This window comes from Ciona robusta, chromosome 3 (assembly GCF_009617815.1).
Source record: "Ciona robusta chromosome 3, ASM961781v2".
NCBI classification, from domain to species: domain Eukaryota; kingdom Metazoa; phylum Chordata; class Ascidiacea; order Phlebobranchia; family Cionidae; genus Ciona; species Ciona robusta.
This window is the reverse complement of record NC_143237.1, coordinates 8,529,528-8,546,116: the sequence shown is the minus strand read 5'-3', so window position 1 is coordinate 8,546,116 and position 16,589 is coordinate 8,529,528. Positions and strand designations below refer to the sequence as shown.

Below are 16,589 nucleotides of genomic sequence, written 5' to 3'. Positions count from 1 at the left end.
ACTTTTCAGTTCTAAGCTGATGTGAAAGTTCATCTTAACGCATTGTAAGGACGGCGTTTTATGCGAGAGGCAATCAACGAAAAGCGGGGACGAACATTCAAAGAATTATAAAACTGTATCTCCACGACTCTCATAGACCGCTGTTATTGTTTAAAACACGATTAGGATATTTGTATGTTATATGCTAAAGGTGTCCCTTACTCCCGTCATCTCCAATCCTACTATATACCATTGTCAAACTGAAAAAAAAAACATTCAAACTCTAAAGGTGACGTGTGAAATAATATGTTAAATAGGATGGTTTTAAAATGTGCTGATCGGCCGCGGCCAAATATTGAACGAAATACCTCACATATTATGCACACGTTTTGATAACGGGGTTTAAAGAAAGAGAAAAAAAGGGTTTTAACCTCCTTGGATTTGAACACCTCTTAAAACAGGGTTTTTCCCTTCGACGAAAAATAAACACATGCAGGATATAAAACTCGAGACTCACGGTATTCTGCGTCATATGTTTCACGATTTCCTGTTAACAGTTGCTTTGCTGCGCTGTAATTTATTACGAAAATGTAAGCCAAGGCAACACTTTTAATACATTCAGGAAAAACAAAGACAAGATGAGATTGTAGCATTTTATTTAGGTTTTAATATAAATAAATGTATATTTCTTATTTTGATTTGTTTAAGGTTGTGTAGGTTTCTACACTTTGTATTTTGTTTAAATTATTAATTTTGTTCAACTATGTTTTCGCAGCTGACTTTGATTGCCTTTTTGGGTGAGTTTGTTGCTATATTAAAATATATTTCTCTTCAAATTATGTCTGTTTATCACCTTTTTTTACTACAACAGTAATTTATCATGTCATACGCATTAAAGTTATTACAGATTTCTTTATTCTGTGTATAAACACCCACAAAGTAACATACATGGTAACTTGTATAAGGTGTATGAGCACCCATGTTATAACCACATAAACCACTGTCGTTTTCCGGACACACGAGGTTACATTCATTCATTATACATCCATACAGGTCTATTATGCGCAAGTGCAAATGCTGGCGGTTCCCTTAGCGATGTGAAGTCAGATTGGGGGTACGTGGATGTACGTACTGACGCACATATGTTCTGGTGGTTGTTCTTTCATGATGTGTCATACCAACCAGCATTCTTGCCACCACTTGACGAAGTACCTGTGATTTTGTGGCTACAGGTAATAGGACATAATTTTATTTAGTTTTTCAAAAAAAATATTAGATTTTTTAATAAAAACATAATCTTTCAATCTCAGATTAAACCGTAATTTTCATTATTTTTAATCATAAAACCCAAATTTTAATTTATTTTTTTCTTATTGAAAAAACAACAAAAATGATAGTCAGAAATTAGGCAAAAACAACATGCACAAAACCACGCCCAACACGTTATTGCTAAAATATCCATTCAATTATTTTTAAACACAAGATTCTGGTGCAAAAATAATCCAAGTTTATTTTTAAAAACAAAAAACAAAATTTATTTAATAAAGTGTCATTTTTATTTTGTTTTTATTAAAAATCATTTTTTTATTAATTACAGGGTGGACCTGGAGCATCTGGAACTGGCTATGGAAACTTTGAAGAACTCGGACCACTTGATTTAAATTTGAACAGACGAGAAACATCATGGACTGGTCTTGGTCATGTCTTGTTTGTTGACAACCCAGTTGGATCAGGATTCAGGTAGAAAATTGCGTTGAATTACTTCTGCTATTTATTTAATATTCATTTCATAAGTAAAATTTTAACGAAAGTTTAAAATTTGTTTTATTAAATAATTAGTCTGTCAAAAATAGTTTTAAAAGCATGTTTTTCAAAAGTTTTTAAGAAAAAAATTTAGAAAAAAATGTATTTTTTTAACCTGTCTAAAAATTTAGAAATTACAAAAAAAACATTGTAGCTCACTGGTAAGCAAAATCCTAATTTTCATTTTCAGTTACGTCAGCAACTCCAATGCCTACACAACCGACATTGATCAGATAGCAGCTGATATGGTTACTTTGTTGAAAGGTTTCTATACCGCACATCCTGAGCTAATGGTACAAACAATTTAGTGTTGGTATATTTATGAAAAAAAAATGCAATTATTATCCCATTTACATATAATATAACCTTTTAACTTGTTTACATTTTTTTGGCTTAAATTTTTTTTTATACTTTTAGGCACATTTTTATATTGATACAAAAATAAAAATGCAATTGAAACCACTTATACATGAAACCCATTAAGTTGTTCATATTTTTTAAGCCTAAAATTAAATTTCATTTATTTATTTTCAGGCAAATCCTTTCTACATCATGTGTGAGTCCTATGGAGGCAAAATGGCTGCAGCTACATCACTAGCCATCAGCCAGGTAAGGCAGTATGAACTTTTATTTTTATAACCATAGTTTTGAACGCTTAATACTAATACCATTGATGGTAATTTGTTATTGGGCAATTTAACAGACAACTTACACTGCTCATATAGATTTTGTTTTTCAAAATTGCACCATCATCATCAAATAAAAAGGTCAAAGCAACATATATGCACAATAAAACAAATATTTAATTTTTGATAAGCGGTTACCGAAACTGATTTTGAATTGTTTATCTGTATGTCACTTAAAGGCCACAGCCTGTTAATTATTGTGTAGATGGTGTGTTCCTTGTTTTTTCACTCTGACCTTGACCCTATGATGTAATGAATAAAAATATTCATGTTGCACAATGTATGAAGTATATAGAATAATTTCATTGTATAATGTTTTTGTTTATGAACATTTTTTTATTATTTTGTTAAAAAAGAAATTTTTGGAAAAAAATGTTTTTTCTATTACATTAAAAATTTAATTTTGTAATATTAATCATTATAAATAGGAAATGGAAGCAGGCACCTTCAATATCAACCTGCAAGGAACTGGTCTCGGTGATAGTTGGATTTCACCCATGGACGCTGTCAATACATGGGGTCCATACTTGTATGAAACTGTAAGTTACATTACCTTTTGTTTAATAATCGTATATAGGATACATTTTTAATAAAACCTCCGTTTCTGGCTTTTTATGAATGTTATGTTGGTATGAGCCAATAGTTGTATGGGGGTTGTAAAAATTTTGATACAAAACATTAGGGTCGGTAATAAATAAAATAAATGGTATAGGCCAATAGTTGTATGGAAGTTCTGATACTTTTGCTGTTTAAAATTATATAAAAAAATTTGGTACTAATAATTAAGGTTTACTGACTTTACGAAAGTATTTGGTAAAGTTGTACTATATGAGTTTATTATATCAAAAGAAATACCTTTGTAATTAGTAACTAAGTTTCGTCAAGCTAACCTTTTAATTGCTCACTCTTGAAGTATGATTGTGCAAATCTTTTCGCTGATATGAAAATTCTAGAGCAAAGAGTGAAGTGGTACGATTTTGTTTATTTTTCTCTGAAAACTGTATGTACTTTTGATAAGGGGCTGCTAGATGACGCAGGTCTGACGGCTGTGAACAATGCTGCAGCTGCAACTCAATCTGCAGTTGATGCAGGCAACTGGGTTCGGGCGACTAACCTTTGGAGTCTTACTGAGTCTGTGGTAGGTGAAGTGTTTGTAAATGATGTTAATGACTTTGCTTTGCTTACATTGTAATTAAATTGCTATCAGCTGTATTTGTATGGTACAGTTTAATTTAAATAGATAAATGAACAAATGTAACTTCTTTATCTTTGCGTGGTGCAGAAAGGACATTTGATATAACACGGGTGTTCTGTTTTATACACCCCTCGGGCAAACTTGTTTCTGTTTTATACAATTTAGCCCAGCTACTGGGTTGGGGCAATTGTCATGAAGTTTCCTGCTTGGTGGCAGGACTGGCAGGGATGAGCCGTAGAACCAATATTTTTTGGGCAAGAGACGGAAGCACAAAACACTGTGCCATGGTGCTGGCAACTAATGTGTATTTTAACCAATTAAAATATAAAGTTTAATTGTACTGTATGAATAGCAAATGCATTCATTAAAGTTTCAGCACCAAATGGGTAATTGATTGTGACTCTATCTGTTATTAATAATTGATGTTTTACTCTGCTCTTTAGTTTCCATTTGTAGTCGCTTTCTATTAATTTAGTAAAGACCTGATGGTAAAAATGTAAGTTTTTCCTCCTCAGATTATGCAACGCACCGACAACGTTGATTTCTACAACATTCTCTCTCCCCATCACGCAACAACTTCCAGAAGTCAACAGAGGAATGTCAGCACGCTGGTAGACCCAGAACTAGGTAAAAATACTAAAACATTCACTAAAAGAGTGGTGCTCTGGGGCCTCTAGTGTCTAGGCTATTTTGTTATATTTTAAAATTATTATCCACCAACTGCACATGGTTAAATGAAAAAATACTGTTTTGTTCTTTTATTTAAAAATGCCACTCTTCCAAGCTTTAAAAATCTGTAAAATTCCCACCCGCATGCTAAACATTTACATTATATGACCGCCAAAATTAAACCCGTTTCTAAACATACATATCATATATTCATTTTTTGTAACTTATTGGATATTTCTTTAAAAACAAATCATATCTAAACATATACAAAAAAACTTTTTTATAACGTTTCGTATGTTTCTTTGCTAGCTGCCGGTTACTCCATCCATGTTAATGCATACCAACCCGATCCCCTTGATGTTTTGATGAACGGAGAAGTGAAGACTTATCTCGGCATCCCAGCATCAGTAACATGGGGTGGACAATCCAATGATGTCTTTTCAGCTCAAAGTGGAGACTTCATGAAACCAGTCATTGACACTGGTATGACAAATTTATATTATATAAATTACAATAAAAAATAAAACTGATGTCAAAATTTTATTTTATGTTGAGTGTAAGGGTTAGGCCTCCTTTCATTAACAGGTATACACTTGTTTAATCTTATTTTTTGTTACTATATTACTGTAATCGTAGAAATGATATAAAGTTACACCTATGTAATGATATACCAAGCTGTTTTTTTAATTTATTTAAACTTGTCCTAAAATTACATTTTTTATGCTTTTTTCAAATTATGTAAATACACCCTTTGCATTAATCTGATTTATCACATTAGTTGATCAACTGGTTGATACTGGAATGAAAGTTGTTGTCTACAACGGCCAACTGGATCTTATCGTTGATACACCAGGTGAGGAAATATATATTTTGATATGGTTTAAATGCCAATACAACATAGTAGTATTGTTAGGGTGCAGGGGTGAAATGTAACTTTAATTTTTAAAACAAGAGTAACATCAGATGTTTTAGCATCCCAGTTTTAAGCCAAAAGAATTCTTACCATGCTGTGTGGTATAGAAACAAGCATAACCAAAGTCTATTGTTTTTGTCACATTAATCAATATGGTTCCCTGTGTTTAACAGCTATTTTTTTTACCCCAGATTTTATTAAAACTTAAAAAAGTGTGACGCCTATGAGTACTACAATGACCATTCTTGTAGAATTAATATATATAAAAAGTTTTTTTTTTCGTTTTTTTACCTAAAATACTGTAAATAATATTTGTGACATTTAGTTTTGTTACATGATTCATTTACAGGCCAAGAATTGTGGGTGAAGAGAATGGCTTGGAACAGATTAAGTGAGTTTATGAGCCAATCGTGGAAACCAATGTATGCTTATCATGGTAAGGCACATTTAATGATGTTTCACTAGTTTCAAAAACCTTTTTGCCAATTGACTGTTGTCACTATTTTTGCACTTTTATTAATAGCGTCCTTAACTAATACAAATTACTTTGATGTTATGTTTTATGAATAGTGTCGATATATCACAATTTCCTGTTATGTTTTAAAACTTTAATCTCTCTTTCTTGTTTTTTTTACTTGGACTGAAATTTAATTAATTATTACCATATTTTTATGGGAAAAGTTTTTAATTTATCTTACTGGTTTCAATTTCTGCAATTTAAACAACAAAAATCTCTACTTTTGTACTATAATAACCTTTTTCAACACCCAGGCCAAGACACTGGTGGTTATTCCAAGAAATTGGATAACTTTGAGTTCTGGTGGGTGCTGAAAGCTGGCCACATGGTACCTGCTGATCAAGGAGAGTTCATGCTGTATCTGCTGCACGACATGATCACTGCATAGGAACTGGTTCAATTATCACGAGTTATTTAATTGTTTTTCATATGATTTTGGGGAATTTAATCCCTATGTGCCAAACAGAAATTTTAATTACTATGTATTATCTAAGAAACTATAGTTTAGAATTATTACACTTAAATTTTAAAATCACAGTTTTATGTTGACGGATTGTTGCAATAAATCACTTTCAAAATGCATGCTTTGTTTCATGTTATGTAAAGGATATTACGCTATCACACTTTTACGAAGAATTGAGGTCATTTTTGCATTCAGCAATGTCAGATTTAGTTCAGTTTGTGCTTTGTTTGTTTACACTTACATGTAGCTTATTTTACATATAAATTATATTGATTTTCTGAAACTACATTCAAAACTGCCACAACTGAACAACAGTACTTGTTTTATTGTCAAGCAATGAGCAACTACACACATATATATATAGGTTAATATGATGTAGTACCGCCAGTGTAATTAGGTAGGCTATACTAGTTTTACAAATTGATTCATAATTTTTTTATAAATTAGTTAAATTTTAATCTCAGCAGCAAGCACAAAGCTGGCATGCTTCACAGTTAATTTGGTTTAGTGTTAAATTCCTTTACACAAACAAAAGCAGTAATGATTTGTACATGGTATATATAAATTAGCATATACAAAACACTGGATATTCTTTTATGCAAGGTATCTACCATTATAGTTGCGGAATTTTGATCATTAGTAATTTTTAAAGACTCAACAAACAACTTTCTAAAAGTGTTCCAAAATTTTGAATCTGAATTCCCCAAAGATATATAACTAATATATATATATATATGTATATATAACAAAACATGGGATATAATGTTAACCTTTACTAACGTACATGCAGATACACACACAACGTGAAAGCAAATAGTAACAAACCAAAATAATTATCGAAAAAAACCATGCACAATTCTACTAAATAAAGCTTGTTGACCTTAGTATATTCTTTTTATCTTTTATGCAACTTTGAAAACGGTTTTTGTTAATAAGATAATGTAATAAAACAAAAGTCATTTAAAAACTAGAATTATTTGAATTAATAAACAACATCTTGCACTTCTACAGTAACAATATTCAAGGGTATATAGGACATTATTAGCGTGTACATCGTATATATTTTCCAGTTGTACAATCCACAATACATATATAATAACTGCAAACTTTTGAGCACAAAGCTTATGTAACTAATTATTAATTTTTCCTTTCTAAATTAAATTTTAAAACAAATTGATTGTTAATTCACAAAGAGTCTAAATTAAGTAGCTAGAAAACAGGAATTTATAATTCAGAGCCATTTTCCCGGCAGTCACAGCTACAAATTAAAAATAATTTTTTTTTGTTTTGGGATATAATTAAAGTACAGGTAATAGCCTTGCTTTAACAATTAAACCCCGAGACTGATTTAGGTGATTGCAATTCTACACATTATGCCAGGACTACACTAAACATGCTACCAGCATATTGCTACAAAATTAAAGCGTACGCAACATAGTATATACTTTATTAGACGATTACACCGCAACATTTAGTACGACACAAACACACCAGTTTAGTGATGCATGTAAGCATGTCCTATTATATTATGGTGTGCAGTATTCAGATTAATTTCTTTCTGCTATTTAGCTTTTACATGTTGTTCGGGGACTGTTGACCCCCAGGGTAATCCCCGGTACCCTGGTCACCGGGAGGCTCCTGGTGGTACGGAGATTCTTTGTAGACGAACCACACGTTGCAACACCACAAGAAGAAATTGAGAAATCCAAAAGCCACCGAAGCATTCAGTGGAGAAAAATTTGCAGAGGCACTTGGCGTACATGTCGCACTACCGCAGACTGTGGCAAGAGGAGCATTTTGAAAGAACCTTGCATAACTTGACCACATTTTAACTTGCCCCAAACCCCATGCCCATGCCGAGGCAGCAGTGAGCCATAGGAAAGCAAAAATGACTGTAGCAACCAAATCTCCAATGGTGACGATCCTATCATGGGTTTGACGCACTGCAGCATCGAACACAACATAAAATATGATCGCTGCTAGGGTGTAGAGGAATGCTAGGACTCCAACGCAGACAAACCATTGAGAAGATGGCGACAGGTCACCATCCATTCGTGTAGGCACCAAAGTAGTATTGGTGCAGTTGGGTACCATAATATCATGAGCGTTAAGACGAAATGGGTAGCTGATAGTAACTTTAATCAAGTGCGTTAATTTATCTGTGCATACAACACTGTACTGTGACACACCTGAAAACCCACCCGTTGTTGCAAATGCCACAATAGAAAGAACGAATTCTATAACGCGGATGAAGCCGCGTGGTTCCAAAAGAACGCGGACCCTCCAGCTTGAAACATCCATTGTTATTTAATTGTTGCACAGACAACTAGAGCCGTAAACAGTACAACTTAATGTCTAAAGCAGAAGCGTGAAATTTAATACCTACAGTACCCATAAATTTATTAGAACTATTTAAGAACCAACTAATGAGCTATATGGCACGATATTATACATAAAATACACAAGCAAAGAAACTAAATTATGGTAAGTTTAGGGAACTTATATACGCCCACAAATATATAATATATGGAGACAACAGTTGCGTGAACAGTGGCGCGTGACATAAATTTGTACACCGTTGGGTATTAACATAGAAACAACATACAATTTAATTTTAAGACCAACAGAAACACACTGAACTTTCATTTACTTCACGGATATGTTTTTCACGGGGCTTACATTATAGGTATGTCACAGACATGTTGAGGACATTTTATGCATGAATAAAAATAAATGAAACTTGCTTAAATTTCGTGTGGGGTGGAAACGACAGTCGTTAGGACACGTTTGCTCAGTTTCCGCATAGAGTTACCAGGTAACTTGGTAAGCGATTAGTTTTTAGAAATGTTTCTAGTGTATGGCTTACAGCATTTTTTAAGACCCATAAGGGACCACTGCACTAGTTTCCGGGCAGCGTCTTGACTAAGGAGACATAGAGGCCCATATAATTGTTGTATTAGCGACGATCCTTGAACCCATAGCCTTTCCTCTGGGTTATAGAGACAGGCGTTTTATCCACTGTGCGCCAGACAATGTACGCTAAAGACACATTTGGCCCAGCGCTGAAATTAGTTTTGTAAACATATCATACTTGAAATAATGCCCTTATTTAGTAAAACTTCAAAACATATTGTCATGCCGTTTATTTGACCAAGTTCACCACCATTTTACATAAGCGCGAAGTTAAAATCCATTAATTGCCATTTTAAGCAGAAAAGCTGTTTAAGTGCATGATAGTGCTTTACAACAATGTGAAAATAACCACAGGGCGAGGTTCCATATGCGACCAGATAGAGCTAAATATAGTTTTTAATAAAAAGTTTGGCAAACTAACGATATTATCCATAAATTTCTTTGAATAAATGGCATCAATATATTTGGCAGTTATAGGCGAAAAGTGGTTTTGATATTAAACATTATTTCACTCTATGTACATTTATTACTTCGTGTAGGGGGTGTATATGGTATATATAATCAAGGGTATAAGTGATTAGTAACGAGTATATGATATAGTTGCTATGCGACAGTAAAACTGGTTAATAGACGGCAGAGCTTGTGTATTTTTCTCATAGCTTTTCAAGGCGATTTTCTTCCACTCTTTGACTGAGCCTGTTTAATAAACGACATTTTAAATGCATAGTACACTGATGTAGTTAAATATTTGTTTAATAGGTAGAATTATATCTATGGGATTTTTCTCAGTTAAATTTACAATCAGCGTTTACAATAAGAAATCGATCGTTATTAGTTATAGTTTGTACAAATGCTATTATGTGACATTATTTAAGACAAATTTTATATAGTACTGTGGGGTAAAATGAGACATCTTTAGCAAAAAGTATCCAAATATCCTGATCTTGTTTTAACGTCGATCTATGGAAGTCGTGAGAATATTTTACTACCAAATGGGAAGAGAAAAGAGATTGAAATATGTCCCATCTCTCTCACCCTACTTACCACTATGACCAATGAACGTAATCAGAATATTTGAAAACTTTTGGCAAGCATGTTTGGAAACTGCCATATTCGTTTGGTCCACTTACGTTTTTGTATGCACTCTCGTATTCTTCGACGACTTTTCTGAGCGAGTAGGTTGTTCCACCACTGCTCAAACCAGGCGACACCCCCTGCAGTCTGAACTCCTCGCCTTCCAGCAGTTTGTGGTATGTGCTGATTTCGAAGTCCAAACCTATACACAAATACATGCAGTTATAAAACACCATTTTACACACGATTTTTAATATAACAGAAACGACCTTATTTCAAACCTATACAAATACATTGAATTATGATACACTATTTTATACACCTATTTTTAATAAAACAGTGGCAACTGTATATTTACCTAGTTTAACCGCCAGCAGGTCTTGATATTCTCGAAGCCTCTCCGCCATCTCGGCTTTGATCTTCTCCAACTGAGACTGGAGTTCTGCGATTTGATCTTGGTAACCATTGATGTCGCGACTGAATCTTTCTTCCACGTCAGCGAGTTGTCTCTCCAGGTAATCTTTCTATAAATTAAAGATAGGAGGTTTTTTACAAAAAAATTAATACAGCTTTGTTTGTATGTAACTTGCTTTATCCTCGCGTGGCGGGAAACGATTGTCCTAATAACACGGGCGTTCTGTTTCATTTACCTCGTGCCAGCTTTCAAGTTACAGTACGTGGGTAAAGGCAGTTTGACAACAGTTGCTGTAACACCAGGGTTCTGTTTCTACACCACATTTATACGGTTAAATATTTATGGATGACTATTTGGGATTTTTTATATGACTGTATAAACACTGCTTCATTGTATCTAGAAACTGAAATTATGGCAGTGGGTAACTTACGTTGGAACGGAGGGACTCAATTTGCGTGGTGTGTGTGCCGACGCGGGTTCTCATTTCGCTCAGTTCTCCCTGTGCGTCTTTAAGACGGTTGGCATCTTGGGAAACCTTAGCGTTCAGGTCGTTCAACTGTAAATACAAAAAGTTACTCTGGTCCTTTAAACAGTTAAGGTTTTGATAAATTTGTTTTGATTAGCTTTTCGGATTGTTGGTTGCATTCGAATCGAATCAAATTGATATTAACTTTGTTGAATCGCGGAAAACCCGACCGTGACTCCGTTGTACCAAAATACTATATTTTAATGACCAACCGAAGTTTTAGCACGTACCTTTCCACTGTACCATTCTTCCGACTCTTCTCTGTTTCGTTTTGCAGCGAGGTCGTATTGTGCTCTAATGTCACGGAGGAGATCGGATAGGTCAGGTCCATGAGTATCAACTTGGACTCTTACGTGGTCGGTGACCAGTTGGGACTTGAGTTCGTTCACGATCTGAATAAGAAGAAATTCACATTCATGTGTTAAGGCATCAGCATATGCATATGTGATGTTCATAGTATTTTAGTCTACATTCTGATGCAGTATAACGTATTTTTAAATTCAAATGAATATTATGTTGTGACTGATTTAGTACAAGTGTTTTAATTTTATAATTCTGTTACTTTCCATTATTGGAAATTTTATAAGCTTTACAACCCTTTATAAAAGAAAAAAGACGAACAACCTATAAACGATTAATATTATAGGCCTGCCTATATATATACCTCAGTGTGGGCAAGGTTTTCGAAGTCAAGTTCTTCTCTCAACGTCATGAGCTGTCTCTCCAAATCCACACGGCTAATCGTACATTCGTCAACATTTCCTCTCAAGTTGTTTAATTCCCTTTCAAGTTCTTCACGTTCACTTACTGACGTGTCGTGCCTGTTTTTCACATGGTAAATTAATATGTGTTTTTTATTTAACTAAATGTGTGTATTGGATTGTTGTATAATCCTAATTCGATTATCGTAAAGCGATTTGTTAGCCTGGTAAAACGACTGTTGGCGCCATCGACAGACGACCAAGTTCGTACCCAAATATGGGCATAGGCGCGGCAGCATGTGCTGTGGAGACAAGGCAAATTGAGGCTAATTTAACGTCGTACGCCCGAGGCCAAGATGCAAAATCGTCACGAAGTTGACACTTCAATTTAACTGGCGCTGAATGAAATATGAGCGAAGGAATTTACTTTTGCATGCGCCTGAAGCTATTTGAATGACCAAGTAATAAATCATCATTTCGCGGCATTTATTTTGTCCCTGTTTGCTCCCGCACCGTTTTAGCATCGGTGTAATTAAATCTCTCCACAAACCGAAGGAGCTGATGTACAACTGACAATTATTTGTCCGTTAATCCATATTAATTTCATATAGACCTACTAATGAAACATTTACCAAAATAAATTTGTTGTTGCGCCTCCTCTATTTTTTGCAACAACAATTATGTAACCGTCAAAGAAAAACAAAACTATTTTACGCCCAGAGTTTAAAAAATAAGTAATTATTTAGCTCACGCGCAAATACATGCCATTTTAACAATTCTATACACTTATTTTCAAAAGCGAAACAGTATATATAAACCAATCACCAAAACTTACTCTCTTCTCAAATCAGTAACATCCTGTCTCATATGATCAAGTTCAGCATCAATGAGTGCCTTGTCAGTGTTCAACGAGTCGATGATGGCCTTCAAGCGTCGAACCTCACTGGCATAAAGCTCTCCCAGCTTAGATTCGTATTTCACGGAAAGCTGACGAAGCTGAGCCTCGAGCAACTTGTTCTGTTGTTCAAGGAAACGAACTCGCTCGATGTAGGATGCGAATCGGTTGTTCAAGCCCTGTATACAAATATATAGTAAAGCTAAAAATCTAGGCTTCAATTTTTATCAATCAGTTCTAAATATCACGTTTCTTCACTATGGGGCATAAGTTTAACCTGTACATAACGTAAGTTTAAACGCAAAAAGTATAGATTTTCGGAAAGCCAATTTAAATTGTTTGTAAAGCATCGTTTTTTTACCTTGAGTTCTTCTTTCTCTCCAGATCTCATGTTTCTAAACTGAACGCCTTGTTCACCACCAAGATCTTGTAAGTCCTTATCACTTACATACACTGATCCTACACCTCCGCTGTATCCGCCATCGTAACTTGATGAGTACATACCGTAAGACATCTGTGACAAAAGGGAGATTGTAAAATATACAGAGAGTTTAAGTTGCATATTGGGGCGTATTGTCTGGAGTTGCATTTTCCATTTGCACTCCAATGCAGCATTGCTGCGTTTTTAAAAATACAGACACTTTTGAAAAAACAGTATACCACGAGGTAAGATGCTGGATACTGTAAGCAAAATATCCTAAAATTCGTAATGGTTTAATTTTTAAACGATTGGCAACGCTATTTTAGAGTCGTGAGGTTACAATAGTTTTAAAAGTCGAATAAAATTTTGTTTTGTGCCAAATGCACATAGGGGATAAAAACATAGATCATTTTATACCAACCTACTATATTTTGACAAAGAAAAGATATTTCAAAATTAACTTACTCTTCCTTGAGGTTGAATATCGCCGAGTCGAAGTGGAGAACCTGCAGCGTTGTTGGAAGAGCTAGTTGTTGTTCGCGATGAAGTCACAACTCTGTATGAAGACGACTGTCCACTTTGTCCTGCCGGTGACTGCATCTTGTCCGAGAAAAAGTTGCCGGGGTCGTAAAACTAAGTTTAAAAGCTACCTTGGGCGGGTCTGGTGATTTTCTAAAGTAATAAAAAGTAGTTAAAAGCGGGCATTGAGAAAATTGTACATAAAACACGTATGTACATATTTCAGATTATGTTCTAACCTATATTTGCAGTATACAAAAATGGTTTTGTCACGCACTATTTTTTTTAATTACTAACAAATAAAACACCTAAAAAAAATTTGGGCGATACTGCATTTTAATAGATTTGGGCGATACTGCATTTTAATACATTTTTTTAAAGTTTAGTATACTTTTGCAGATAATCTACTACAGCTATTTTACTTCGAACATTTAGCACACTACAAACCAACTACGAACAACTGCGTATGAAGCCTTGTTTGTTTCAGTAGTTTTATACCAATGCTAAAAAGAAAAAAGGCCCTGCTTTAAAATGCCAACAGGTATATATATCACGAGCCATGTACGTGATCAGGATTATTGGATTTCTTATGCGCAATTCAAAGCGTATTACGTGTCAACTTGACGTCTTTCGAAAAGGTTGTCGGTCGCCTGCAGGCATTGCCGAGCCATTACAAATCGAGATCAGTATTTTCTTAGCAAACAATTCCTAAAGTAAATTATTTGTCACATATTGAACATTTAAAATGCAGTACTGCGAGGGAAATATTTACTTAAATCTATTTACAATATTGCATTAATCAATAAAGGATTGTTGTTTCACATTATAAACATATAATTATAGTAGAGTGGGGGAAAGATGGGACACCTTCGTATAGTTTTCAAATACCTTATCGTGTTTTAAACATTCAACAACAATCTATAGGAGTCGCGGAGATACGATTTTATAGTTCTTTGAATAATCTTTGTTTACTACCAAATGGGTAGATAAAATAGAATGTAAAGGTGTCCCACCTTTTCCACCCTACTATATAACTATCTGTAAAAGTTAGTGTGTGTAAGGGGAAAGCATAAATTTAGGCAAACCCCAGCATGTAAAGAATCATCATGATACTATATGTTATTTCCCCTTTGAAAACATATCTTGAAATTGTGCCCACATACACGTGACTATTTCCTACTTGAATAGTCTGGCACTTTGTGATTTTGGCTTAACAGCACCACTATATCAAAAACTTTAAATGTGTAGAAACTTACATATTAAAATATGCCATAAGTTATATCAATATCTCCTTAGAAATTATAACATATAGTCAAACGCTTATCAGAACAATATTTCATTAAAATTTGATTTTTTGTCCCCGTTGTACTGAACACTTGACTAGTGTGCTACGTCATAGCCGTTCGTTACAGCGATTTCGGCGTTTGTATACGAAGTTACTACGTGTCGACGAAATTTTGCAAAACTTGTGAAGAATTTCAATTCCAAACCGTTCTAGTCAATTTAAATTAAATTGTAAGTACTTCTTTGTTTTAAATTAATAAAATTATACTGTTAGATAGGGTCAGACGTAAGATTTATTGTTTATGTATGGTAGAAGGCGGCAGAAATAAAGTTACAAATGATTTTTTTTCGTGCAGACAATCATGTCTTCGGAAAATATTTTCTCTGTTGCAGTCAAGTTTGTCAGTGATTACATGAACAGAACTCCACAGAAACTTAAGGTATGACAAGTTATGGCAAACTTCATGTTTTTATGCGTCTAAAAACTGACTAGGCTACATGTTTTTGAGTGCAACAGCCACGCTTTTTATCCATTGCATGTTTTAACAAATGTTGTTTTGCTGTTAATCCCCTTCCTTTCTTCCATTAAAATATGATCTTCACTGCCGTTTAATAGAGAAAAATAGAAATTGTGCTATGTTATAAAATAAACAACAACTTTTTTTGCTTCAGATAATTGATTCTTACCTTACCTACATTCTGTTGACTGGCATCATTCAATTCTTGTATTGTGCGTTGGTCGGAACATTTCCCTTCAACTCGTTTCTGTCAGGATTTATTTCATGCGTTGCATCGTTTGTTCTTGCTGGTAAGAAATTATTTTTGTAAAAGTTTATAGGGAACTTTTATACCCTCGCATGGTGGAGCAACGACAGTCGTTATAACACAGATGTTTTGTTTCATACACCTCTTTCCCGCTTATGAGTTACGACCAATGTAACTTAGTGTGGTAATAGAAAAATCTGGTCTTAGTAATAAATGCTTTCCCAGAAGTACAATAAGTTACATTGGGATAGATATTCTTATGTATTTTATATCATATAAACATGTGAACTGTTAAATGACACAAAATTTGAAATTTTCATACTTTAACAGTGAACTTGAGACTGCAAGTAAACCCAGAGAATTCCAGGGATTTCAAATCTGTAGCTCCGGAACGAGCATTTGCCGACTTTCTCTTTGCTCATGTCGTTCTTCACCTCGTAGTCATTAACTTTATTGGTTAATCAAAATTTCATGAAAATAGAGAAAAATTTTATAATGGATTCTTCTCCAAATTTTTTTGACTCCAATGTTTTGTGATTACAAAACTGTTAAAGTTGAAGCAATAATGTAAATACTGGTTGCTACGGTGAAGCATCAGCGTAAAATATAAAATGACTTGTCGCAATAAAATTCTATACAAAAAAATTCTATCTCCAAACTGTGTTGCCTTGCAAATATTATTGCGGAAGGTTGTCTGACTATCTATGAGAGGATAAAGCTTTGTCTAGTAGGGTGGGGGAAGATGGGACACTATTTCATTCGGTGACATTTTATTAGTTAACAAAGAACACTCAAATGATTATAAAACCGTATCCTCAAAACTCCTATAGACCATTGTTATTTGTTTAAAA

General features: G+C 34.1%; 4 protein-coding genes across 4 annotated transcripts; 2 read left to right on the top strand and 2 right to left on the bottom strand.

Moving 5' to 3' along the window:
- Positions 1 to 653: 653 nt before the first annotated feature.
- LOC149738922 (retinoid-inducible serine carboxypeptidase-like) lies at positions 654 to 6,342 on the top strand. Its single transcript, XM_089874636.1, has 12 exons — positions 654 to 776; positions 1,033 to 1,211; positions 1,577 to 1,719; positions 1,973 to 2,075; positions 2,317 to 2,391; positions 2,897 to 3,007; positions 3,487 to 3,606; positions 4,179 to 4,290; positions 4,642 to 4,815; positions 5,111 to 5,185; positions 5,595 to 5,681; positions 6,017 to 6,342. Exons 1-12 carry the CDS (start codon positions 743 to 745, stop codon positions 6,148 to 6,150), a joined length of 1,347 nt encoding a protein of 448 aa, XP_089730762.1. The 5' UTR covers positions 654 to 742; the 3' UTR covers positions 6,151 to 6,342.
- Positions 6,343 to 6,530: 188 nt separating this feature from the next.
- Positions 6,531 to 8,668, bottom strand: LOC149738921 (synaptophysin-like). The gene has a single exon (XM_089874643.1). It carries the CDS (start codon positions 8,524 to 8,526, stop codon positions 7,798 to 7,800), a length of 729 nt encoding a protein of 242 aa, XP_089730769.1. The 5' UTR covers positions 8,527 to 8,668; the 3' UTR covers positions 6,531 to 7,797.
- Positions 8,669 to 9,353: 685 nt separating this feature from the next.
- On the bottom strand, positions 9,354 to 13,860 carry LOC149738920 (glial fibrillary acidic protein-like). The gene is made up of 9 exons (XM_089874638.1): positions 13,636 to 13,860; positions 13,111 to 13,263; positions 12,690 to 12,928; positions 11,818 to 11,974; positions 11,384 to 11,545; positions 11,058 to 11,183; positions 10,571 to 10,736; positions 10,269 to 10,414; positions 9,354 to 9,834 (listed from the first exon to the last, which is right to left on the bottom strand). The coding sequence occupies exons 1-9, from the start codon at positions 13,768 to 13,770 to the stop codon at positions 9,802 to 9,804; spliced, it is 1,317 nt and encodes a 438-aa protein (XP_089730764.1). The 5' UTR covers positions 13,771 to 13,860; the 3' UTR covers positions 9,354 to 9,801.
- A 1,184-nt stretch (positions 13,861 to 15,044) lies between these two features.
- Positions 15,045 to 16,238, top strand: LOC149738919 (dolichyl-diphosphooligosaccharide--protein glycosyltransferase subunit DAD1-like). Its single transcript, XM_089874650.1, has 4 exons — positions 15,045 to 15,204; positions 15,330 to 15,413; positions 15,646 to 15,781; positions 16,069 to 16,238. Exons 2-4 carry the CDS (start codon positions 15,336 to 15,338, stop codon positions 16,197 to 16,199), a joined length of 345 nt encoding a protein of 114 aa, XP_089730776.1. The 5' UTR covers positions 15,045 to 15,204; positions 15,330 to 15,335; the 3' UTR covers positions 16,200 to 16,238.
- Positions 16,239 to 16,589: the final 351 nt, after the last annotated feature.